This window comes from Varanus komodoensis, unplaced genomic scaffold (assembly GCF_004798865.1).
Source record: "Varanus komodoensis strain SLA01 unplaced genomic scaffold, ASM479886v1 scaffold12, whole genome shotgun sequence".
In the NCBI taxonomy this organism is placed as follows: Eukaryota; Metazoa; Chordata; class Lepidosauria; order Squamata; family Varanidae; genus Varanus; species Varanus komodoensis.
In genome coordinates this window covers 24,408,661-24,434,874 of record NW_025335349.1, presented here as the reverse complement: position 1 = coordinate 24,434,874, position 26,214 = coordinate 24,408,661, and the positions used below count along the sequence as shown (strand labels likewise).

At 46.2% G+C, this 26,214-nt stretch overlaps 1 protein-coding gene across 1 annotated transcript in view; it reads right to left on the bottom strand.

The window, feature by feature from the left end:
• CACNB3 (calcium voltage-gated channel auxiliary subunit beta 3) overlaps positions 1-26,214 on the bottom strand; it is a 33,501-nt gene that overhangs the window by 5,010 nt on the left and 2,277 nt on the right. Inside the window, exons 2-11 of the mRNA XM_044421893.1 lie at positions 15,211-15,333; positions 13,371-13,493; positions 12,490-12,605; positions 12,028-12,080; positions 8,901-8,920; positions 8,582-8,662; positions 8,395-8,453; positions 7,558-7,667; positions 1,183-1,334; positions 609-704 (exon numbers count right to left, since the gene is read on the bottom strand). Of these exons, the coding sequence (XP_044277828.1) occupies positions 609-704; positions 1,183-1,334; positions 7,558-7,667; positions 8,395-8,453; positions 8,582-8,662; positions 8,901-8,920; positions 12,028-12,080; positions 12,490-12,605; positions 13,371-13,493; positions 15,211-15,333 (933 nt within the window). The remainder of the gene's footprint in view (positions 1-608; positions 705-1,182; positions 1,335-7,557; positions 7,668-8,394; positions 8,454-8,581; positions 8,663-8,900; positions 8,921-12,027; positions 12,081-12,489; positions 12,606-13,370; positions 13,494-15,210; positions 15,334-26,214) is intronic.

Here is a 26,214-nt window from a genome sequence, read left to right as displayed (position 1 = left end):
CAGCTCCTCAGTGACAGAACAGTGGCATCAACAGACACTGGGCGTTAATGCTACTAGATGTTGCAAAGCCACAATAGGGGGTTTCCGTGGTATGTGTCAGCAGATATAGGGAATGACTTCTAGCACTGCTATGGTGCTACTGCCTTAAGCTATAAGCTCTGCATGTTTTTTTAAATGGACAGGGTGGGGTGGGGACGGTATCCTGAGACTGTTTATTAAACGAGGTAGAACAGTGCTTAGTTTCTGTAAGGACTTGCTGCGGATCAGCCTTGCATGGGAATTCCCACTTGGAAGGGTGCTCCTTCGTTCCGAGGACGTGAGGGCAGGACGGTCTAATTGCTCAGAGGTGTGGGAAAAGCAGCCTGGACATGCTGAGAGGCACAACGCTCTATAATGGGGCCTCCCAGCCATACATTTCAGGAGGGGGCACAGCCACGGATGGCAGCAGCACCTGCCAGAAGGTTTCTTGTCCTCCTGCCAGTGAGTGGTGTTACAAGAAGACACCCCACCAAAAGAACGCAATCAAGCAGAGGGGCTCTCTGAGAGAAGCAAGCGAGGGAAAACCCAGGCAGGGCTCAGAGGGGGCCCCGGCCCTTTCCGAGACTAACCGGGGGACACTGCACCAGCTTGTCAGCTGCCATCATCTGCACGTTGAGATGCTTCACCTGCGATTTCCCTCTGGACTTGATAAGCCGCTGCAGCACCTTTCGCCAAAAAGGAAGCAGAGCCAGAGTCATAAGGCACCTGTTGGCAACTTGTGGCCCTCTTCCTAATGTATAAGCCTGTACCCTAAAGAAGGCTGGAAGCATGTGACCTTCTAGACGTTGCTGGACTGTAAATGGTGAGGAGTGGCAGGGGTTGTCGGCAAAACATCTGGAGAATCACAAATTGCCCACCCAGATCTAGAACGTGCACCTTGATCGCAAGAGGCTCATGCCTGAAGCAGCAAGTCCCTCTTGCAAGGTGGCCCAAGGCAAGCCACTTTCTCTCAGCTTCAGCCCTCCCCTGCCCCTGCACTGTCGACACCCCACAGAGCTGCTGTTTATGAACCACGGGGCTCTCTGAGAACGCTGGTGGCATAAGAGCAGAGAACAACAAGGGCCAGTGGCTTACTCAAACACGGGCATTCAGAACAGGCCAGGCTCCAGAGCACTGCCTGGGAGCAGCCCTCACCCCACTCACCTTTGGGGAGGAGACCTTGACGTAGACAATGATGGGGGCCAGAGAGGTCTTGGCCAGCTGTGCGGGGTGGTTGATGGTGTCAGCATCCAACACCACCAGCTGCAGCGACTTGGCCAACTCAAAGATGCGCTCAATCTCACTCTGGACTTCAGCTGCAAAGGAGGCAGAAAGGGAGTGAATGGGGTGCCTCCCGGTGCCATACACAGGAAACAAGAGTCCTCCCTCCCTGCCGTCCACACCCAGCTGGGGAGCCTCCAAATTCCCCAAGAAGAGTGAGCACTTGAGCACCACAGGTGGGACTGAAAAGGAGCCCTCTGCGGAGGAGCCAGGCTTTTCCTCTCCCTCCACTGTCGTCCAGGAACAGCCAGGCCACCAAGCTGTGACAGAGGGACGGAAGCAAAGCAAGCCGCTCCATCCGCTCAGCAGAGGGGCCCACTAACCTTTGGCTTCTCCTCTGTTTGGACTGTTCCTATTCTGACTGGTTGCTGAGAACTTTGTAACTAAGAGCTAATGCTTGCTGTTGCTTTCCCCCATCTCTTCCTTTTCAATCTGCTCTCCTTTGGTGCTATGTCTCTTTGTAGAGGGTGGTCACTTCAGCAGCCAATTTTGGCAGAAGGGCAGGATAAAATTGCTGTAAATCAGTAAGGGTACAATCCTATTCAAGTCTGAGCAGCAGAGAGGCCTGCAACTCCAGCACACCCCAGCCAGCTATGCTGGGAGCTGTCGCCTGTGCTTCTGTCTAAATATCATAGGGTGGGCTTAACACTGGCTCTTTACACATGTCTCCCCCTCCAGGCTGTGTGCGCCTTTGTCTGTCTTTCTATGTATTCCATCACACAATGAGGCAGCACTGTGCCAGGCAGAACACTGTGCGCATAATTTACCACAACTTTAGCAAAGCTTTCAAGACAACGCACCATGACATCCTGATAGCAAAAGGTGGGCTAGATAGAAAAACTATTAGGAGGATCCAAAATTGGGTATTAAATCAGACACAGAGAGTGCTCATCAATGGCACCTTCTCAAAGTGGAGGAAAATAACTAGTGAGGTGCCACTGGGTTCATTCCTGGGCTCAGAGCTCTTTATCATCTTCATTAATGATTTAGATGAGGAAGTACAAGGAACAATAATCAAATTGGCAGATGATACAAAACTGGATGGGATAGTGAACACCCTAGAAGACAATGAAAATCCAGGGCAATCTTGATAAACTTGAATGCTGGGCTGAAAGCAACAGAATGAGATTCAAAAAGGATTTCAAATGCCAAGTTCTCCACCTAGAAAAAAGAAACCAAATGCATGGATACAAGATGGGAAATAGGTGGCTCAGAACTGAAAAAGGATAAAAAAAGCACTTGGAGTTATTGTGAACAACAAAGAGCCAACAATGTGATGCAGCTGCAAAAAGGGCAAATACTACTTTAGGATGCATTAATAGAAGTATTGCTTCCAAGTCACAAAGAAGTAATAGTGCCCCTATACTCTTCTTCACTAGTCAGACCTCATCCAGAATACTGTATCCCGTTCTGGGCATCAAGGTTTAAGAAAGAGGTGAGAAAACTAGAAAGGGTCCAGAGGAGGGCAACACAAATGATCCAGGGTTTGGAAACACTATGAGGAGAGACTGAAAGAACTGGGTGCGCTTAGCCTTGAGAAGAGAAGACTGAGCGGGGACACGGTATCCCTCTATAAGTGCCTCAAAGGCTGTCACAAAGAGGAAGGTCAAGATCTCTTCTTGCTGATACCAGAATGTAGGACACGGAATAATCAACTCGAGTTGAAACAACCCAGGTTCAGACTAGATATCAGGAAAAGCTTCCTGACTGTCAGAGCAATAGGACAGTGGAACCAGTTGCCTGGTTCCACTCTCCCACACCAGAGACATTCAAGGAGAAAGAAAATTGGTGTCCTGCAACAGCAGGGGGTTGGCTGGACCTGATTATCTTCTTGGACCCTTCCAACTCTACAACTCTATGACTGCAAAAAACAAAAACCTACAAGCCTTTCAGTTCACCCTGCCACTTTAGACAACAGTGCAGTTGCTTAGCTCTTAAAAAGAGTTGTGGGGATGCTTGCAAAACCTGGGAGAAGCCCTGGAAGATGTGCTTTGTGTGAAGCCCTCACAAATTATCATAAGTAAACAACCTTCACCTTGTGTAGCAAAGCCCTTGAAACACTGACCTAAAACACTAAAATTATTACCCTTCACTATGTGCTTAGAAAACAGACAGGAAACATTTCTGAAATCTTGTAAGCTTCCTAGAGGCAGCACACATGGGATATAAATAGATACAATGCACTGACTACTGGAGGAAGTGCAGAAACTCAAGCCGGCCAGTACATTCAAGGAGAGTGACCAGGCTGCTGTTCAAGAGGTTTCAGGTGAGTTTATGTGATTCAGTTTTTCACTGCTGTGTCAATGTGAGGTGGAAAAAAAGCAATACTGTTTATCTTTCATGGTTTCTTGCTCTTACAGATATGTTCTTTCCAGGGTGTAATTACAATAATCTTAAACAGATATTATCAAATTAGAAAAATGCAGAAAAGGGCACTAAGAGGACCAAGGGGCTGGACAAACTCCACCATGAGGAAAGGTTACAACAGCTGGGATTGTGTAGTTTGGAAAAAGAGCAAATGGAGGTGTACAAAATTATGCACGGCACAGAAAAAATGCAGAGGGAAACATTTTTCTCCCCCTTATAATAGTAGAATACAGGACACGAAGCTGATTGGTGGGAAATTCAGGATGAATAAGCAGAAGAACTCCTTCACACAGCATATGGTTCAAGTCATCGCCACAGAACGTAGTGATGGCTGTAACTTGGGGTGGTTTTAAAAGGAGATCAGACAACTTCATGGAGGAGAAGGCTATGAATGGCTAGTACTCTGGATCACTTTATGCTACTTGCCAGGATCAAAGGCATTATGCCTATGTACCCCACCGGCTGGGGAACATGGGTGGCTGGCTGGCTGCTGCACTTGCATCTCACGTGTGGGTTTCCCTGGAAAGCTGGTCTGACTGGAAAGCTTTTTGAACAAAAGACTGGTCTAGATGGAGCTTGGCCTGATCTGTCGGGGCTCTTTTTACGTCTTTAGGTGATAGAGAAATATACCCACACGATACCTCTCCGTTCCATCTGGGACTTGCACAAGCACATTCCCATCTGTGCAACTGTGCAGATACCACATTAGCAGCATCAAGACATTTCACTGACGGTTGCATCTTGTTTCTCCCTCCCATGTGAAATGGTGCATAGAAGAATCTCAGGAACTTTTCACATATCAGTAAAGTTTGTCCTACAGAAATGGATTGTGTAAGCTCACCCCTACACTGGGGCAGGATCAGTTCCATAGAACAACAAGAGCCTCCTCTCAGAGTGCACCTCTGAAAGCAATTTAATTTCAATGCAGGCGGAAAAGCCAAGTAGTTTGAGTAAAGAGATTAATACAAAGAACAATTTGTTAAAAGTGGAAGAGGCCTGCACAGATTACAATTCATGTGAGGGTTCTTGCTAAGCCATCCTCTCCAGGGATTTAGATTAATGTGTAGCCAATGGGAGCTCTCTAAAGCAATAAAAGCATGATTTTAAAATGCTAATGAGGGTAAGTTATCTTTAAATGCATACTGCTGTTATTTCTATTTGGCATAATAATTCCAAAAAGTTCAATTGCTATGGAGGTTAATAAGAGGCTAGAGTAATAATCATTAGCATCAGTGATCCTGCTTTCCAACTCCACATTGTGAAATAACATAATGTTACTAAATTAGATACTCATAATCACCATATAATTCCAGTCAGCCTCTTCCCATCTCTTATTCATTTTGCCTCAAGTGCATGGCTGGACCATCTATAATTTGCTGCCACTGAGTTCTGCCACACCATGATCAGGGCTGTTTCCAGACAAGCACTTATTGTGGGATCAATGTGGCTCATTCACTCACATGGTGGGGGGGTATCTGCATGACATCATCATTGATTTGCAATTCTTTCATGTTTTCAGTTCTCCTGGCTTTCTTTCTTAATGAGAAAAAGTTCATTAAAGGAGCAAAAAGCAGAACTGCAGTGCAATCTCTTCAAAAGTCATTCTTTGGGTGACTTTGGGCCAGTTACAGACTCTCAGCCCAGCCTACCTCACAGGGTTACCGTTGAGGGGATAAGACTAAGAGCAGGAGGAAGAGAATGATGTAAGCTGCTTTGAGTTCTTTAAACAAGAAAATGGTAGGATATTACTCAAATAAATAAATGTATGTATTTATTTATTTATTTATAAAATCTGTATGCCATCCATTACTTCCATCTCTGGACAGCTTACAACATTAATCAGAATAAAATTAATTAACTGTAAATTAAATAAATAAATAAAATGTAGGATTGAAGCCAGGAGAGAGAACCTTTTCCCTGGGGAAGGTTGGGAGTTCCCTCATTGCTTGCCAGGCATTTCTTGTTGCAGAACCACTTTGTATCCTGGAACACATCAAATCCCTTTCCCTCTCCCCTAAAGAATGTTGCCTTTTGCTACTTCTTTAAAATAAGAAAAAGGCATTTGGTAAAGCAACCCCTGCTTTTGGCTCTCACAAAAGACTTTACCAGTTACTTCAATGATTGGCAGCTGACTGACTGAAACTTTGCTCCCTGAATGCATTGTTTGGAACCCTGAAAGTCGCAAAATCTCAGGATTCAACTGTGCAGTTTGCTTGTTGTTTTAAATGTATGCATGTTAGCACAGATCTGTTGAAACAGAATTATGCAAAACTGTAAAGCACATATATTAAAGCTGCAAGACTGGGCTCCTAAGAAAGGGAAGGGCGAGTTTGCTCACTGCTTTGCATCTGTCTGGCACTAAGATTCTGTAGGATTAGGGGTTTCTTTGTGGGAGAGTTTTAACCCACCACTTTACTGAGGCTTCTACGCTGGATTTTTTGTGGAAATAAGATTGGCTCCAAGGAGGTTTCTTTCTGCTGTTCTATAAGCTCCATTGCATATTCACAATTCCACAGTACAGGAATACTGCAGAAATACAAGATGTTTTCATTGTGGTTCATTCTGCCATTTTCAGATAATACCAGGCCTTCCTTAGTCTAAAAAGAGCCATGGAAATGCTTGGAAGGATGCCTGTGCAGTACAGTGCACAATAAAAGCCTCCTTAGAGAAGCCCTTAGGCAAAAGGTAGCTAAATGGGGCTCTACTGCTTCAAATGTGTTGTTCTGAGAAGTAGGGCAGGGTGGGCAGGAATCCAGCCGGGTCTTTGCCTTGCTCTGAGATTTCTTTAGAGCACGGATGGGACTCCTGGCTCCTCAGGCCCTGTTGTGCTATAGCTCTCCATTGGCGCTGCTGGCTAGTGCTGATGGGAGCGGCCGTTCAGCAACATCTGGAGGGTCACATATTCCCCATCCCATGCTTTAGGATAAAACCCTAGCTGACGCAAGGAAGCTCCAGCTCGTAAAGAAGGTGGGAAAGCTTATTTTAACCTACAATGGTCTCCTTTCCAGCTTACATTCAGTACAAGGAGGTCACTTCCATGTTGTCCAGAAAAAAGACGTGCATCTTCAAAATGAAAGCACGCATTTGCAAATGAACTCCTGTGCTAATCTACAGCTACGGAATCAAAGTCAGAATGGACTATTATCATTGAAAGAGAAGGACATCTTGTCCTAGAGTGACCGAGTGACCTGCGTGCCTTCCTGCTTAGTCAGCTGTTCAGCACTAAGTACGGATGGTCTTTTATCATACCTTCAAACAGAGGACAGTTCTCTGTGAGGGAAATATGGACACCTTATTTCAGTATTTGACCCAGGCAGGGAGGAAACTGCAGTTCAGTCCAGCCAACCCAAGCAGCATGCCATATGAGAAGGGAAAGGATCCCGGCTTAACCGACGACGTGTGCTTGTTTTAAAGCAGCAAAGCTGCGAGTGCACTAGGGTAAAAGGGAGCAGGTGGACCGTTTCATTTATCCTTTCCCTGCTCATGTGGCCGGTCTTGTTACACTGGTGTGGATGGAAAGTGGCAGGGTGTATGCATAAGAAGATGCATAAAAAGTCCGGGAAGCCTACTACAATTATGACTGGGTCTTTATCCTCAAAAGGCTTGTTTGGCCGCGCAAGGATCTCTCCATCTGGAAGTAGGCCTGGGAGCTCCACACCAGCAAGATAGGAAAAGTTTTCTGCAACTGGGTGCCTCCCAGCGGTTTGGGACTGCGACTCCCAGCATTCCAGGCCATTGGCCACAACAGCTGGAATTGGGGCTGATGAGAGTTGAAGGAGAAGACATCTGGAAATGTGGCAGGGTGGGAAATGCCATGCTAGGAAGAGGAGCAACATAACCATGCCAGGCAAACTGCCTGCCTCCCCGGTCCAGGGGCTTGACGGGACTCACCAATGCTGGACCGGGTGATGGACCGCTCAATGATGACCCGCTTGCCTGGGTTGTTAAGCACCGAGCGCTTGGCCAGTGACAGGTCAGCCGTGACACGCGTGATGGAGATTCTGCAAGGCAAGAGGACAAGCAGCTCATCCAAATCATGTGAATTACACAACTGGTCACAGCTTCTAGGCCAAGAAGAAATCTGGAGCCAAACAAATCCAACATTTACAATCTACAGGCAGGCTCAAGGAACTCCTAGTTTTGCCTGAGTCAGGACGCATTCCTCACAAGTTTGGTTGCATCAGACTGGTTCAACTGTCCTGGAGAGCAGAGATGTGATTTTAGCCACGTCACTTTGAGTAGCTACCAACTCTGAACCTTTCTTCAGAATGACCTATCATATGGTTTACAGCATAACTTGTGCTGCTTGCTGCCATCCACCATCTGGCATCCTCAGATATGGAAGTACTCTTCCCCAGAACTTTCCTTGCACCATCTTCCCAAAACATTGGTTTTCATTGTCTGAAAACACAGGGCTACAAAAGCTGAGCAAAGCACAGGTGAGCCAAACAAGCGCAGATAAATATTTCACTTCCCATGCTAGTTGTTTTGAATAGGGAAAGGTATTAGAAAATCTAGATGACCCAATTGCATCTTGGGCCCAAATTTGAGGTCTAGGCTAGCAAATAATTCCTGACCCTGCTCCTTCTCATTTCTCAGTTTGACTGCACATCTGCAGGTACTAGAGCTAAGGAGCAGCCAGCATATGACCTCCCCCTCCCTTGGAACATGGGAACAGAATGGATCGGTCAGGATGGACAGACAGCTCTCAAAAGAAGGGTGTCTTACCTCCCATCAAATCTGTGCTTGAGGAAGTCAAAGAGAGCTTTCTGCATCATGTCTGTCACCTGGAAGGAACAAAAGGATGGCGATGGGTTTCATGCTGGTGCCCATCGGGTGACTGCTACAGCCCAGTAGCATGACATTGGGGACTGGGGCTTTAAGGTAGCATTCTGCATCTTCATGGTTTCTATACCTCATATCCTTTCAGTGAGGGTCCCACCAGCACCACTGGCCGCATGGAGGGCACCACATCGTATGGGGGGATGTGCTCTGTCTGGAAAAGGAAGCGGTGCATCACACAAAAGTGGCTGCTCCTGTTTTTTCAGAGTTTCAAAAGCAAACACAGCGATGCCAAAGCTGAGGCTCTCTAGGCCTCAACTGCCACCACAACCCCAAATATCAAGGCCTCCGTGTCCACCCCAATCTCCTGATAAATCGCTTTCACTCTGCTATTGATTATAGTATAACTCTCCACAGCATCCAAGAGTGCAATCCCAGCATTAAGCCCTTACCTGTTTTTGCTTCTGTTTGGCTTGTAAGAAAAGAAAGAAAACACAGCGTGGTCAACAGTCAGGAACCAGAACACGGGGAAGATGGCAAGAAGGATCAGGTGCTGCAACAGAGGCACTCTGACTCCTTGGAGATGCGGTACAATTAGGGGGCTGGAAGCGGCTTCCAGTTCATTGCTGAGCCTCATTTGTGGGGGCAGCTTCAGTCTCAGCAGCAAAAGCCATGGCTTATGCCCAGAGCAGGACAAGATACATTCAAGACTAAAGACACTGCAGACACTCCAGCCACAAAATGCAAAGTCTGTATCAAAGGCTAGCAAAATCTTGTGCCCAAATTCGAATGATCTCTCTTATTTGGCATAATCAGTTCTGCAATCTTTGCTACTTCACATGGTTGACTACAGCTGTGCTAGCAAAGACAAAGGGCAACTCATGCTGGGCACTGGTAACCCTAGCCATTGGCTACTGGAGAGCTTCCTTAGCTGCCCCAGTGAGTCCTAGGGGTGCACCATACAAACCTTTCTGTCCAGAGGGGGATACTAGGCACACATCTCATGTTCTTCATGAGGATCCAGACAGACATTCCTCTCGCACAAATGCATCTCTGTCTCATCCTGCCCCTGCCCTCGCCCCCCACACAATGTTGTACCAATTTAGTGAAAAATTCTTTCTCTGTGTCCTTTTCAGCTTCTAATCACATGCAGCAAAATCCTTTCCAGCCAGTATGAACAAACATGCTTGTGTCTGGCTTGGAATGGAGGAGCAGCCCATACAATGTTGTATTTATTTATTAATTAAATTTCTATCCTGCCCATTAGTCAGGATGACTCTCTTACAAATTACAGAACATAAAAACAACAATAACAAAACAGTAATACATTAAACATATGCTACAGTAAAAGAATAAAACACAGAAAGGCCCACAATAAAACCACACGATGACCACAGTTCAGTCAAACTGAGGCACAGTAGCAAGAAAAATCAAATAAATACCATTATTTTTTGCTCAACCATTGAACTATTGGGAAAATAAAAAGGTCTTTGCCTGGTGCTGGAAGGAGTTCTACTGCATTTATATGCCACCTTTTTTCCTTCTAAGAGGCACCCAAGGCACTTTATGGGGTCCTCCCCCCACCCCCCCACCCCGCATTGGGGCTGATACATGCAATTCTAACTTGGCCTATCCAGCTGTTTCCAACAGCAATGAATACTTAGTCTCCCCCCCACCCCCGCTCTCTCTCAAGGGCAGTGGGCAAGAGCAGAGGTGAAACGGGAAGAAACATGCAAGCCCTGTCAATTGCGGTGCTGCCCTGAAGATTTTAAAGAAAATATGGAGGGCAAACCAGTCTTAGTACTCCATGCATAGCCTTTTGGAAGGAGAAAAGGAATATAAACAGGAAATGCTAAATTCACTGGAAAAAACAAGCCTTCTAGGCTCTAGCAAGTCAGGAGGTACAGCTTGGATCAAGCTTTAGCACCTCTCATTTTTTTCCCATTGAGTGCATGTACAAAACTTCAGATCTGACTGAGTGCAAGTCATGCCCTGCGTGGAGAAAGTGACAGGAAACAAGCTGACTGAGGATAACTGGCTCTACCTCCCCATCTTTTCATCTCTTTGTGACTCTGCGACTACACTTCCTAGAATCCCCCATAACAAATGGAGGGCAGCAACATGGCTGGGCACAGGACTGAAAGGATAAAGATGCAAGTGATCCATAAGCAAGAGAACTTCATGAATGGTAGGATGTTTTTTCTGTCTGAGCATCCACAGGATTGCATCTGAAATAACGTTATCTCACCCCAAGTATGTATGTATGTATGTATGTATGTATGTATGTATGTATATATGTATGTATGTATGTATGGCCTGTCTTACATAATCCTCTCCATCACAACAACAACCCTGTGAGGTAGGTTAGACTGAGGGTTTGTGACTGGCCCAAAGTCACCCAGTGAGCTTTATGGCTGAGTGGGGACTAGAACCAGGGTCTCCCCAATATCCAGGACAACACTCCCACCATGACACCACACTGGCTCTCCAATGTCTAAGTCCTCTCAGTCAAGTTGCAGAGTTGGTGCAAACCCTTTTGGGCTTGAAGGGGTGTCCCTCACTACTCCAGTCAGGCATCTCCCTGCTCCAGTGCAAAAAATATAGAGGCCTTATAGTTCAGTAGACATTGGCAGCAGCGATGGCCCCTCTGGATATTATGAGTGGCTCAAACAGGCCAAACAAGGAATCAGTCAAACTGAGTAACAAGCTAAAGCTGCGCCCTCCATCAAAACAAAAAGAAAAACAAGAGCTCCCTCCCCAATCTCCCCCTCAGCATCCACATTTGGATAAGGGAGTCTGTGACTTTTCTAGTTTGGGGTGTGAATTATTTCATATTTGAGCAAACAGTGCTCCCAGATAGGAAAAACAAGTGGTGGGGGGAGTCAGATCCCATCCCATTAATGTGTGAACACTAAATCCTGCACAAACCATGGCAGCTTAGCTGCAAAATTGGTCTGTAAGGTATACTGGCATATCATTTGCCAAATTGTGCGAGGACTGTGTGCTTTGCTGTATGGATACATGCTAAGATTTCACCAGACACTGTCCACACGCTTTCAGGCATTGTGTTGTGGCCATAAAGGCTAGAATGGAGCTGCTGAGCTTCTGTCAGCCCCAAGGTCCAATTCCACCTCAGAATAGCTCTCCAGGGCTACATTCCAGGGTGGGTGGGTGGGTGGGTGGGGCTGGGGGCCAATGACAGCTGAGCCAAATATACCAACATATTTTGGCTTTTAAACCTCTCACTACCAGGAACTAAGTCTTGGAGAGGCATTCCAACTTTGTAGAATGGGGGGGAAAGACATAGAAGACAGGAAATCACTCAACCACCAGCAGTTAGGGGAAAGGGGGTTACCCCTTTGGGGGGTCATTTGGGGTTACCCAGGCGGCCTGTGTGCAACCCAAAGCAGGCCAGATTTGGGCCCCCAAGCCTGACATTCTGCATCCACTGAGCCAGAAACGTCTGTTGCCTTGTTTGAATAAAAGCTGAGATGCTCAGCAAGTTCCATTTTGCACCCAGTACCACATTCTGCACTCCGATGGAATCATGGCAAACACCAAACTCCATTATATCTTTACCTAGAGATGGGGGAGGCGATCGCCGGCTGCTGGTGGCAGGATTGCCAGATTGCCTAGTTGACAGGAAAGAAAAAGTCATTGTAATTACATAACGAGAAGCTTGCGAATCTGTATCTGTATCCAACAGGAAGGCAAAGCTTGGAAGATTCAAGAGCCTTCTCTCCCCAAGTTCATCTCTATTCAGAGAATAAGATCCAGTGCTGCTTAGCAGGGGTGGTGCATAGTATGAATACTGGCTTCCTATGTCACTATTCATTGATGCCAGCCTTAATATTAGCACCAGAGTCACTGAACAGGCACAATGAAAGCATGCGGCAGACTGCGTTTAGCTAGCAAAAAGCTCAGGTACAGCAGAGCATGCTTCCAAATGTACAACCAGCCCCCCACCACAGGCAACCATTCTCTTGCTGACATGGATGACTGAGTCACAGTTCTGTCCCTTCCCACTTTGACACCTCGTACCTGGCTTTCTGCTCCTGCTTCAACCGGATGGCCTCCAGCCGCTGTGGGCTGGGGATGAAGGCGATGTCTCCCCCCTCCTTCACTAGCCTCCCGATCCACCAGTCATTGCTGTACTTCTGCAGAGACAGCATGGCAGAGGGTCACACACTGGGTTCCCCACCTGGGTTCCCACCTCACTTTTACACCTGCACTGTAGGGCAAGGCAGGAGGACACCTGGATGCTTTAAATAACCTTTCTTACCACATACAGGAGAAAGAAGGAAGCTGTCCCTCTGCTCATTAACAGTTCAAACCTTTTCTGCATGTTTAGACAGAAAAAAAGCCTATAACTCCCTGCATGCCCAGAAAGCCATGGATTGCACCCTAAGGGTCTCTCCATTGGAGGCATTTCTTGTGCCCTCCTGTTCCTTCACCCACAGAAACTGGCAGGCTCTTCACACAATGTTGTAATCCTCCAAGCCCTCCCGCTCATCTTGTGGCCATTTCTTAAGGATTTTAGAGCAAGGAGAATGTGGTAATACATGTTAAAGATGCAACGAAGTGGAATAAAGACTTGTGCTATACCACAACTCCATCTTGTTGTTGTGGAATACGAAGTATAGGAAAGCAGAGAAAGTAAAACCCCCAGGAAAAAAGCCAGTCTTTCTCTCACAAAGGAAACAGAAGCCTCCATGAAAAAGCAGGTTACACACTTCATGGAAAGCAGCAGTGCTGGATCGTACTTTTGTCACTGCCACGGGCTCTTACTTCCTTTCTCCCTCCCATGCATCCCCGACACCTCCCACACCCTGCTGGCCATGCAGACTTTGCTCAGCCCCCAGAAACAGAGTCCCTAGAAATGCAAGCTGCTTCTCCCTACCCCAGCCTCAGCCATGCCTCACCTCTTTGATGTGCAAGAAGTCTTTGGCTTCAAAATTGATGGCAGATTCTTGAACAGGGCATTCCTCATCCAATGCTCCACAGTAGCTGACATTGGTACGGACTGCAAAGGCAACTGGCTTGTGCTGAAGGGGGAAAGGAAACGGGGCACTGTCAATACCAGGTCAGCTGTGGCTTTGGCATGTCCCACTCCAGAAGAAACACACTAGAGTAATCATCCATCATTCTCATGGCTCGAAGCTGAAAGCATCCTGTAGATTATTCTTACAGCAGCCCCGTAAGATAGATCATCCTTAGCACCCACACTGTAAAGCAGAGGTGAGTGTATGTGTGTGTTTTGGGGTGCTATTCACCTACTGGAGTCATAGCAGTAGCAAGAGTCCAATCAAGAGCTATCTGCACTGTGGTTTGGACTCTAATGCAGCAGGTCTGCGTGCACCTGGAAGTAAGTCCCTTTGGGTCCACAGGCCTGACTTCTCAGGAGGCACATACAGGATGGCACCATAAGCTATTCAATTACCCATAGATCGTAAGTCACGCAGTATGTGTATGCAGATGAATGGTGCTCAAGGCGAAGTTTAATGCTACAATAATCTCTCATTTTTCCTCACAGGAGAAAAAGCTGCAAGGGGGATTTGGACTGATAAAATGATGGGAAGCGAAAGGTCTACACAACCTTACAATGCTGCTTAAATGAAACAAAAACAAGCAAACACGAGAGTGTTACGTGTGTCTGCCATGAAAGCCTGGTTTGGCTCGTCATCTGGTCTTAAGCTTTGCACACAGACCATGCGCAGTAGCTGTGCCCCCTCCCGCATCTAAGAGTAGACGTTCCCCTTCCTGCATTTGTGAGTGGCCATTCATGTTTTGAATAGATTAAAGTGAAGAGAAAGAAGAAGAGGCTGCAACCATGGAAACCAGTAAGTGGAAAGCCAATATTGCTCCCTTCCCCAGAATCTAGAACACCTGGTACCATTCGGTAAGTGGCTGAAGAACAACCAATCTGCCTTATCTAGCTATAATGGAATCACATGATTGGAACATTTTGAGTGCATTATTTAGGTGGGGGGGCTGTAATTCCATTCTCCTAACTATGCCCAGTGAGGCATCGGAAGCCGTCCTTTCCAGAATGCCCAATAGATAACAAAGAAATGTGTTTTGTTATCAGTGTAGTGTGAAGTTCAGGATTCTCGCTATTCCATTCCTCTTCAACTTTTTCCTTTGTGACTGTGTCAAGCCCTCCTCAGGCACTGTGATAAATTGGGAAACTCAGCAAGAGGGCTGGGGAAAGATGTGCCAAGTAGTGCTGCCCCACATCCCATCAAAACACGGCCCTGCTCACAGGCTTCATGCCAGGGCATGAGACTACTTGGAATGCCCCCTCTCGATTCACAGGAAGAGTTTCACCATTTGTTGTAAAGCCTGAAGAGAACTTTTGTATCTGTGCCCATTGAGCATGCTTAGTCCTCATTTAGCTGATTTCAGTTTCACCCCTTCCTTTTTTCTTTCCAGGTATGATTGTATTTCTGCAAAAAAAAAAAAAAAAACCCTCTGTATTTCTGGGGGAGGGGATCTCTTGAACCTGACAACCTCTTTTTTGAGCATGGATGGAATCCTTTTGGCTCCATAATAGGAAAGAGTGCCTTGAAAATGTGAGGTACACAACATGTCTTTGCTTTGTCTCCCTCTACATTTTTATAAAGTTTAATACCAGGGTTTTTTGTTTACCATACCCTGATTAAGGCTACCAGGGACCAAGTCATTTCAAAGGGGAAACTCCTCACCAAGATGGTCTTCTCTCTGCCCTGGCCAAGCACAGGCTGCACCCTCCCCACCAGGTACCTTGGCCTTCTCAAGTTGCTGCTGGGCCTGGTTCTCCACTTCGCGCTTCACACCTTCACGCTCCTCCTCAAGCGACACGTCGGAGTCCAACGAAGGGCGGCTGGTGTAGGAATCAGCTGAGCCCTGAAGACAAGAGAAAACTTCAGTATGGTAATGGATGCTTCCTGACTAGAAATCAGGATACCTCCCGATCGTGGGAGGCCTACACAAGTTCTTCACCAAATGTCTGGAAGGGGATCCTGATTTCGATCAGGATGGGATACTTAGAGAAGACCCACTGTAAGCAAAGAGGTTTGAATTAGCCATTGCTACACTAAGAATGACATCTGGATTTGGGCCCTGGAGATGGATTGTTCTTTCCAGAATGACAACTGCAGGGAAAGTGGGAGGAATTTCTGCTACTGCTATTATTTTGTAACATCTTGCCTCACTATGTGATCTGGAGAACTCAAATGCTTGCATATTTTTTGTGACCCTGAGCCAGCTCAATATGGATTTTGTAAATTCGTGACTTTTAAAAACTTGCAAATGTGTGCATTCAGACTGAAGGTTTTTAAGTGTCACCTTCCACCTGTATTCCCAGGGAACAGAGGACTGGTAGCTTTCAGCCCTGTGCTTTTTGGTCCACAAAACATGCTTTTCCAAACTTACTGTAAGGGCCTGCTAGTCTCCACCACAGCTGGGAGGTGGCAATTGAGCAAGTTCTACCTACTTTAAACTGCTCATTGCAGAGATGCTGGTTCCTAAATTAATGTTTATTCAGACATATATAATCCATGGTCTTAGATTGTAGGGTTAATATTAAAACTGCATACTCTTGGATGGGGACGAATATACTTTTGCATTTAGAATATCCCTAATTTCACACTAAACTCCACAGAAAAAAGATTCCCCCCCCCCCCGCACATAGATTGCTGAAGGCTTTTCTGAACCTTGTGCTCTCCAGATGTTTTGAGTTGAATCCTGTCAGCACCAGCCAACACAGCCAATGGTCATGAATGCTGGGAGCTGTAGTCCAAATCACTTGGAGGGCACCACATTGGGAGCCATAGAATAGCAGAGTAGGAAAGCACCCATAAAGCCATTGAGTTCAACTCCTGCTCAATGCAAGACTTCAAGTTAAAGCATCACAAGCCTGCACTAACCTGTCCTAAACTGGGTTTAGAAGACGGTTTGTTAGTAAGGCAGCCCTAAGAACCTCTAGTTTACAAAACTTTCAACAATATCGAATAGATTAGAGTATGTGTGTGTGTGTGAATGCTCTTACAAAATAGCTACAATTTGAACACAGCAACAACCAGTATGGTGCAAAGAAAGCTAATGTTTTCCATTCTAAAATCTCTCCAAAGGCAAAACAGGGACAGATAATAGGGATAATCTTGACCATATGAAATTAGATCAAGTCCTGTTGTATGACAGCCACTACTAAGGCATAACAGCAGAGTTATCCCATGTTGCATTGTATTGTTTTTACTGGCTCTGCTCCTACATCTTAAACATCAACCCAATGCACAAAAAATTAGCAGCTGAGGATTTTCCAGTGTCTACCTGCTGGGAAGCTTCCCCTTTTCCATTTCTGTATGTCAGATTGTACAAGAACAGAGTCAGAAAAAAGGTAGCAACTTCTACACAGCTGGTGAGTTCTCAGACAGCTTTTCAGGAATAAGTTTTTCAGACAGTCTCTCTGTGGCATGAGTTTCCACCCCCCTTTCTTCTGCCTCAGTCTGCAATATGAAGATAATAATAATGGCTTTCCCAATAGAACTGTTGTTGCAAGGATTACTGAACTAATCTGTGTGAAGCACTTTGAACACTTGAAGTATGCTGTATAAATGCTAAATCATATTGTGGTTGTTCCCTGTTTTCCTATAATCAAATTCCTGCAGCCAAGCTGTCAATCTCCATTCTGCCACTGCCTTGCTGTACTTTATACAAAATATTCTGAGCATTAGCAACATGCAAGAGATTCTGCGCCCCCCCCCCACTTTCCCACAACTCCCTCCTCAAACCCCACTTTCTCTCCATGGCCTTCAGCAGAAATAGAGCAAGTCCCCATTTCCAACTCTAATCCATTTATATGCACATGTTAACTGCATTTGCTTGTGTATCATCACTTGCCAACTTTCGCTTTTCCTTCCTTTCTTGTGTGTGTTTCTTTCTTAATTTTCATTTGCAATTCTTTGCAGGAAAGGACTCCACTGTGTTTGCTCATGAATTATGAAATATGTGATCCATCTGGATGTCATCCTATGTTTAACATACAATGAAGGGCTGGAAGAACCCCTGAACTCTAATATAAGCAAAAAAGGATATTGATGAAGAGGAGCAAGGATTGATTAAGAAGAGACATGGATGTGGTGAAGAGTATGTAGCCTCAGGGAGGAGCTGTGACTGGGGTGGGGGGGGCACAGGACACCTGCTTTGCATACAGTGGGTGCCTGGAAAGTCAGTGTTGACAATACTGGGATGGATGGACCAAGGCCCTGACTCCGTATAAGGCAGTGGCTTCTATTTCTAACCTTTCTGGAAAGTCAGCATCTCTGACCACCTGGCAGTTGGACCACAAGGTGCAGAGATGCTAACACCATGGTGGCCTTACTGGGAAACCACTAAAGATTGCACTTTGGATCCTAAAACTAACTCATTGCCACTTCCTATATAGCACATTTTAAATATGCAAAGCACTTATGTAAATTATATCACTAATCTTCACAATAGGGTGTCATTTGTGTGCCTGTTCTGGAAACATATTTTGACAGAATGGATGCTAGTTAACAACTCTTTAAAAACTAACAAAGGGATGATGAGAAAGTTCCATCGGTGAACCTCAGGAAGTTTACGCTAAAGCCCTCCCCACTGCCCTCCACTACGTTCGTTACACAGGGCAGGGTCCACTACTTCTTAATACAGCCTTTCCCATCCAGGTTCCCCTCCAGGTGTTTTAGACTTCTACTCCCAGACACAGCCAGTGCTCAGTAATGCTAACAGTAGTAATGCAAAACATCCGGAGAGCACCTGGTTGGGGAAGGCTGTCTTAATAGCTTGCATAGAAGGGAGGGCTCTTGTAACTGGGGCACCGTATGGCTGCTGTGCCAGGCAAAACCCATCTTCCTCAAATTTTCCTTTCAGCCGAGGAAAACCTGCTCACACTTGGACTCTAAAACCCGGGCTGCCCCCCCCCCAACGTTCCGTTAACGAGAAGGGTGCACTCACGGGTGGACCTCGCACTGGTATTCTCCCTCTGCCATATTATTTTCACAGATGAAAATCCAGGGTAACATCACAGCAAGGAGCGGAGATTGCAGGCACCTATTTTGGGTGCTAAGCAGCAACCGCTTCCAGATTACCTTACATGACTCTTCCTTGAAATAAAACAAAAGAAGTGCACTTATTTGACATTGCAACACACGTGTGCACCTTCGAACACGTGTGACTCTTAAGTCAGCGCTGAAGCCAATGCAGGGACGACGGGGTGAGGAGGCTTTTCAGCCTGTCTCTCCGTGTGGAGCCATCTTCTCTGCCCTGCCCCCGCTCCTCCGCCCAACAGCATCGCTCCAAAAATGCAGAGCTGTAGCGGCAATGCCAGCTTCTGTTCTCCCTCCGTCTCCAGCGGCTGCGGCGGCGGGAGTGGGCGCTGCTCTACCGGAGGGGAGAAGCGACGCGGGAGACACCAGCGGGGAACGGCCTGGGAAGGCGGCGGCAGCAGCACGAGACGAGGGACCGTGTGAACGGAGCACGCCCGATCTTACTCTCCACGGAAGAATCCACTTTGGGGTGTGGTTGGAGGCCCAGCGGGTGAATTGCTCGGAGGAGGCGGCGAGGGTTTCTGCCTCAGTCTCGTTGCTGCTGCACTAGCAGCTGCACACGGGACCACCCGTTCATCTGCACGAATCCCCCACACGCGTCTGTGGCTGCACACGCGCCGGGAAGCCGCCACGACACGCGCTCTTCCCGGCTGCCGCGTGGCGAAAGAGAGGCACGTGGGAAGCCACGCACAGGATTCGCGCCGTGCTCCTGGTGTGAGGCGGGCGTGGAATTTCGCGGGGAAACGCGAAGTCCTCAAAAGTGGGCAAACTGGAGAAACAAACGTCTTTGCCCCCAGGGGCAACACCTCCATCTCCGAAGCCGAGGGCGGCTTTCAGAAAAGACTTCGCCCCATGAAGACGCACAGCACACGGCGGAAGCAACCCTTGCGTGACTTAAGCCTGGCAGCTTGTAGTTCCTGCAGACACGCGACGGGAGCCTGACGGAGAAAGCCTCTTTCTGCCCCTTCTGTCACTGCGGGACTAAAAAGACTCGACTTGCTGAGGAGGGGGAGCGCGTGCGCACATTACCGGCCTCCCCTTTGCAGGTTCTAGACCTCCCATAAGCCCCAGGCAAGGCCAGGGACGCTGCTAGTCATCGTTCGAAACTTTTAGAAAGCACCAGTTTGGAAAAGGCTGCTGTACAGTTTAACGCAAAGACATAGCACAGCAAGTACTGGCTTACAACCCCTCCCCCCCTTGCCCTATGGATGAGTTGAAGTTTGCAGTGGACAGAACCGGGCCTGTGTATTCAAGGCAGCCCCCTTGAAAGTGGGAAAAGAGCATTCCCCTCTTCCTTTATTTTCACGGAGCCTTGCCTTGAAGCTTCTTTCTGCATAATTCCAAATTAATGCACAATTGGATATAATTACTCAGAGGTGAAGGAAAAGCATGTGCTCAGGGACTCTCTCATTCTTACCCCTGTTCTGTAGGTATTTTCATCAATTTTACATTATAATAGATGAGAGAGGGTGTGTTGCAATGGCTAAAAGACCACATGCTGCTGTTGCCTCCCATTGCTCTCCTCCTTTCCCTCAAAACTGTGCCACTGCTGCCTCCAGAGAGGTCGCAGTGGCTCCGCTGTTCCAGTAGTGCACCAAGAAGCTCCTAAGCGGCATCTTCAACTTGTATGGAGGCCTTAGGGAAGTTCTTTCATTTACAACCCAGGGGATCATAATTCTGGCCTACCTTGCCATGTTTGCTGGGCTTATGCAAAAACATAAACACTCAAAAATGTTATAGAGGTGACAAGTCCTGCTGTTAGTATTAAAAGTGATACAACTGTCAAATGCATGTCATACAACACAATAGCTGCATTTTTATTTCTCAGTATGTAGTAGTTCAATTTCAAGCACTGGTGTTTCAAAAAGAGTTGGATTCCCATTTATCAGGGGAATTATTGTCATCATCATTCTTTTATTTTTCTAAGGCAGGTTAAGTTGCTAAGAATGACTATAGGCTTGCACATGTCCTTTGTTCTTCTCCCACTTTATTACTACGGGGCAGTGGTATGAGTTTTATATTCTAAAACAATTTTGGACCTATGCCCTTGCTTAAATGAAGCTCTTGCATGTCCCAGAGAAAGGAATTTGGGGATTTTCATGCTAAATGAGTACTATTAAAGAGATAGGAGTCATGCATCTGGGGCATCAGTAGGTGGAAAGGACCTTCTCCCTTCCCAGCCCCATAACCTCGGACTCCATCCTTCACTGGTTTATTCTACAGTGGGATGTCATACTAGCAGGTGGCTTAACAGCTTCCACGCCTGAATGGTTGATGTCCAACTCTGCCAGACCATGCTATCATCACTGGCACATTGTATCCCATCCCTCTGCACTGGTTACCAGTACTCAGCAACATGACACCACCCCACATTAGAAGACAACATGCTCTCGCTCGGTTATGGTCAAGGATGCTGAATAACAAGACCCTCCCTATTCACCAGGATGTTGCACAGACTGTCACAAGGCTGAAATCTCGTAGGGCAGCTTGGAAAACAGCCATTTATCTTACGTGTGCCCTGTTCAATCCTAAGAATGCTTGGAGAGAAGAATGGTCCAAGTTGCCTTATTGCAGCTTGGCCATTAGTGACCCCTCTTTCAATCTCCCTGGCTTTAACCTGCCTTGCTCTGTCTGGATGAAACTGAATAGAATTAGATGTGATACTGGAAGGAGTGCCTCTGCTCTGTATAAATGAGGATGGAAAGATTCTGCTTGTTGCATCTGTGGTGCCAGTGTGCAAACTATCAAATATATTGTGCAAGAATGCCCAAGACATGCATTTCCTGGCTCCTTAGAAGATCTGCACAAAGCAACACCAGAGGCAATTGCCTGGTTAGCTAAACTAGACATCCAGTTATGAGGCCATGGCTGTACCCCTGCAGAAGTTTTGTATATATATGTGTGGATTGTGTGCATATATTTGCTTATTCTCGTCATGAACTCATCATACGCTAAATAAATAACTGCTAAATGACATAAAGAAGTAATGGAGAAATTGAGGTTCCGATGCTCTAAGGAAGTAGAGCAGGATGAGGCCAAAAGTCTCACTGCATCTAAACAAAAGTACAGGATGAAGCAACCTAGTGAAGCTAAGCAGGTCTTTGTCTGGATGTGAAACTACTTGAGAACCTCATGTATGACATCTTGAGTTCAATACTGAATGAAAAGTGGGATATAAATGTAACCAGTAGAACCTGCAACAAAACTTTACAGTGTGAAATGCTGTTGTTTGGGGTTCTAGCCACTCCATTCCATTCCCTTTCCCTTTCCCCTTTCCCATTCCCCCCACCCCAAGTCATTCAGCTTTTTGTAGTCACTGGAGCATTACTTGGCACTTAAAATAACCAGGGCCTGGGTCCATGGGATGCATATCTGCATATATACTAATTTATATCTATATGTAAGAATGCTGAAATCCTTACAAATAATATTTGCACAGGAGGCAAAGCCAGCCAATTAAATTCGCATTTCAAATATCTTAAAATCATTGGTCTGATGAATTTACATTTCGATCCAGAACATCCCAAATGGAGAAACTTCTTTGTCCTAAGTTTAATTTCTTTGAGGGGAGGATACTGGGGTATGAACATTGCAGGGGAGAGTTGACCTGTCCCTCCCCAATTGCAATCACACCTGAAAATTGCCCCCACATGGCCATTAAGGTGAGGGGACACCAATGGACACAAATAGATCTGGACCCCTGAGAACTAGATTTGGGGCTAGAGATGCATGGGCCCAGGTAGAGCGACCATCCCAGTGGTCATTGAGTACATTTGGTTCTCACAGGGCTGTTTTGGGAGTTCTCCCCACTCTTAGGGGTCTTTCCCCTAAAGATGTCTGTACTCCTGTAAATCATAAGGTTGCACCAAGCCTGCCCTCTTTGTGCAGGGGTGGTGCTATTTCGGTGACAAAAGCAATGGTTTGCAAAGACTGAAAGCTGGAAATAAAGGGAATGAATACGCAAATGATGACATCAAAGGAAGTGGAGGAATCTGTTTCAAAATGCAAGCATGGAAAGGTAAACAGCAGGACAGTAAAGAGCTGAAGGGAAATGAGCAGATTTGTTGAAAGATAAGGATGGGAGGGAACCTGCTTGAGATTCCTAACCATGCTGGCTGGTGGGAAAAAGGATAAATAAAGAAGGCCACACTGGAGCTAGAAATTATATTGAGATAGGTCAGACAGGCAACTGGTAGTTCCCAAAATGTTTTGGCCCTCATCACTAGCTGTTTTGGTTAGGGCTGATGGGACGTATAATTCAAAACAAAAGTTTTCCACCTTGGGCTAGTTAGATGAGCTCCAGAACCAAATGGATGAAAGGAGCACACTGCAAATTTGCATCACCTGATTAATAAAAGCTGGCCATGGCAGCAGAAACAAAAGGTGTAAATGCACCCTTTCAGATTTAACAAAGGAAACTGCAGGATCCAAAGTGAACAGAGGCTGCTGCTAGCAAAAAGGAGGATTATTATGGCCTGCTTACATTTCTCCTCTTCTTGTACTACAGCTGCCCTGACACTGGATGCTTCCGGATGACACTTTAACTGTGCAATTGCAGTGAAAGGGGGAGGGGGGAACCAGGCGCTGTTGTCCTCCATTTGTAGCCTTCCAGTATTTTTCCACCGCCTATTACATCTTTTCCCTTATGAGGAAAAAAATATGACGGGAAAAAATGGGAAAGCTGCACAGTAATTTGGGATGATTGTGATAAGAGTGCATCCCTCCCATCCTTCAGTCCAGAAGCACCTGCAGTGTATTTTGGGACACACAGAGACCTCTCCAGCATTGCGATTTGCATATCCCTCTGCAAGATATTAGACAGATAAGATATTAAACATGAGCACAAATGTCCTCTAATTCAAAGCCCCATTTTAGGTTAGTTAGCATAATATTCTTAGGACAACAGGCACTGTAATTGCTGTTCTCCACACATCCAGAATGGAAACAAACCCATACATTATATGGAAATGCATGTAAAGAGGCCCTGAGAAATTTCGTTTCTGGTTTTGTTTTAAGTAAAAAGTAGCTGTGAGAGGCTGCAGTTCTAAGTGGAGGAACAATAAGGAAAGGAACTACTTAACACTTTCCCCATTTTTCTTTTCCTGGCTGCGGGAGCAGGTAATATTGAGCAGAAAAAGAGCTGGTCGGGAAAGGGCTAAGCAGTCCCTCTCACCACTCCTCTTCCACTTCACATTTCAGCCTCCACAAACTGCATTTATTTATTTTATAACTGTCAGGGATTTGTCACACACATGCGCAAGTAACATGTGCCAGAATAGCCGAATATCACAGGGCCAGGCCTAGCATTAGGCTGAGTGACGCAGCTGCCTCAGGCAGCTGATTTGGGATGTCATGAAAAGACAGCAAATTGCTCGTTATTTAATTTGTTCTTGTGGTGTTTTTATTGCCAGCATCAAGGAGAGGTGCTTGTTTGTTTGTTTGCTTCTGGTGCTAATTTTTTTTTTTTTTTTTTGGCAAAGCTTGGTTACTGTGCCCCTTTTCTGTTTGCTGTTCCTCTTAGGCAGCAAAAGTAGACCCAAGTGGGAAGCCCACCTTTTGCTAACAATCCAAATACATTTTCTATCTTTCCCCCCTAATTATGCTTTTCTATTAAGGAAAAAGATAGAAGAAGTGGCAGAAAAACACAGGAGGGCTATTTGGATAGGAATGGTAAGGATGCTTTTTGGATTTCTGGTGTGCAGATGCTTCTTTTGGCACATATCCCCTTGTCTGCCTGCGAGCTTTTTCTCTGTCCTGGCTTAACTTGTGCATGCTGGAATGTAGAAGGATGATCTAACTAAACCCCTACATTCAAATGTAGTTCAACAGTGCCTCCTAGAGAATCTGGCTGGTTGGCACCCTGTTGGACAAGCCCCAAAAACTTAAATAACCTTCTTTCACTTTTTTGTCCTCCAAAATATGATCAAAACCTTAGGGTGCTTTCTGTAATAGGCTGACTGGTTCCAACCACCTTGGGCTTTTGATATGGATATTTGCAGCTGAGAGGAAGGTGGGTCCAGTCTCTAAGTAATTACCTGATTTGCTGACTGGATAACTGATGGCAAGATGAAGCCTATCATAATACTGAACAAAACAGCATCTAGTCTCTACTATGGGCAGCTTTTGCTGAACTGAGATCCCCGTAAGTGAAAGGTTAATCCTTATAACACTTAACTGGAACCTAAGAGTCTCTCTCCCTCCCTCTCTCATACCAACCTCTCTACAGTAAACTCTGCATACACTCAGGAACCCAACTCTACTCAGGTAGGTAGCATACTGCTGTATTAGACCATTTTACCAGTTTTATGTGGAATTGTATGCATTTTTGTGCAGATTGTCTTCCTTTTGCTCCTCCCAATTTTTCCCTTTATCCTTGATTATATTTTGACAAATGGCTATGTTGTTTTGAAAGGGAGTTCTCACTAAACTCTTCCACACATGGAACATCATAGGGTTACAGAGCTACCGATTTTGTTTCTAGGATTTTTTTAAAGGATCTCATTTCCCAGGCTTATATTATATGAAGATGATATCATGATGTCTCGTCTCGTCTGAAAGTTACTCTCTGCACTCCCCACCACTCAGGGAAAGGGAAGAAGTACAGATGTGAAACAAAATACACTATGCATACAACAAACTTCCTCTCTACTTATGCTGGAGTCTGGCCATTAACCTGAAAAGAAAAACAAACAGAAGAAAAGGAAGCTATATTCTGTTTCATTATAAAGGAAAAGAGGAAGAGTGCAAGAGCTCAATCAAAAGTCGTGTCCTTTGCCCTCAAAACCCCACTGCCCTGGGAACTAGTTGCACTAACAGCAGGTCACACACACTGGCTATGACTGTGGTTATTAAGCGCTAAGGGAAAGGCACTGCACATGACCAATATTTTGTCTGCTCTCTCCCTCCCTTTCCTGTTGCCTGAAACGTATTCCACCTAAGGTTAAGAGAGCCCTGTCAGAGGCTGTGCTCAAAGTAAGCCTGAGAGAGGTACCTTCTTGTTATCTGAATGTTTGATGTGCAGGTATCTAAGAGATGAATCTATAAAGAACAAGACTTGGAGCCACCAGTGGCAAATCTTTAAACTGCCCCTTCACTTCGGTGGAAGGGAGAAGCTCTTTCTGGCCCTATCTGTGTTGTCACAGCTGCACGTATTGTCCCCTGAGACAAAAATGAACCTCAGCCCAGGAGCTTAAGATCCAAGCTGTCAATGAGCAGTGAACCCTCCCTCCTTCCCTCTTCTGTGCCCAGCAGAAAGCTGCACCGCTTGACCAAGCTGCCTTCCAGCCTCAGCCGTCATCCTGAGCATGGCCTAGCTCTCATCTTTTAGAGGAATGAAACACCCACAAAACAAGGAGGTTCTATATCCTGTGCATGGAAAGGGGGGGGGTGCACTGTTAATGAGCTGCTTACCCCAGGGAAGGCTACAGAGAGGGAAGTGGTGTGGAGGGAGGTTGTGGCACATGGAGGGGCAGAAAGATGGATGGGCAGGACTGTGGCTCTCATTCAGCCTACCCTGATTTGAAGCAATGTGGGGAGGAAACCTCCGAATGTGTTCTCTGAGCAGTTCCATACGGACAAGGGAGCTGGGATGCAGCAGCACGCATTCGGAAGGGTGGAGGAGGAGCTCCATATGGACAGCATACTGCAGCCTTCTCCACCCTGGTGCCCTCTAGATGCCTTGGACCACAGTGCCTGTCCT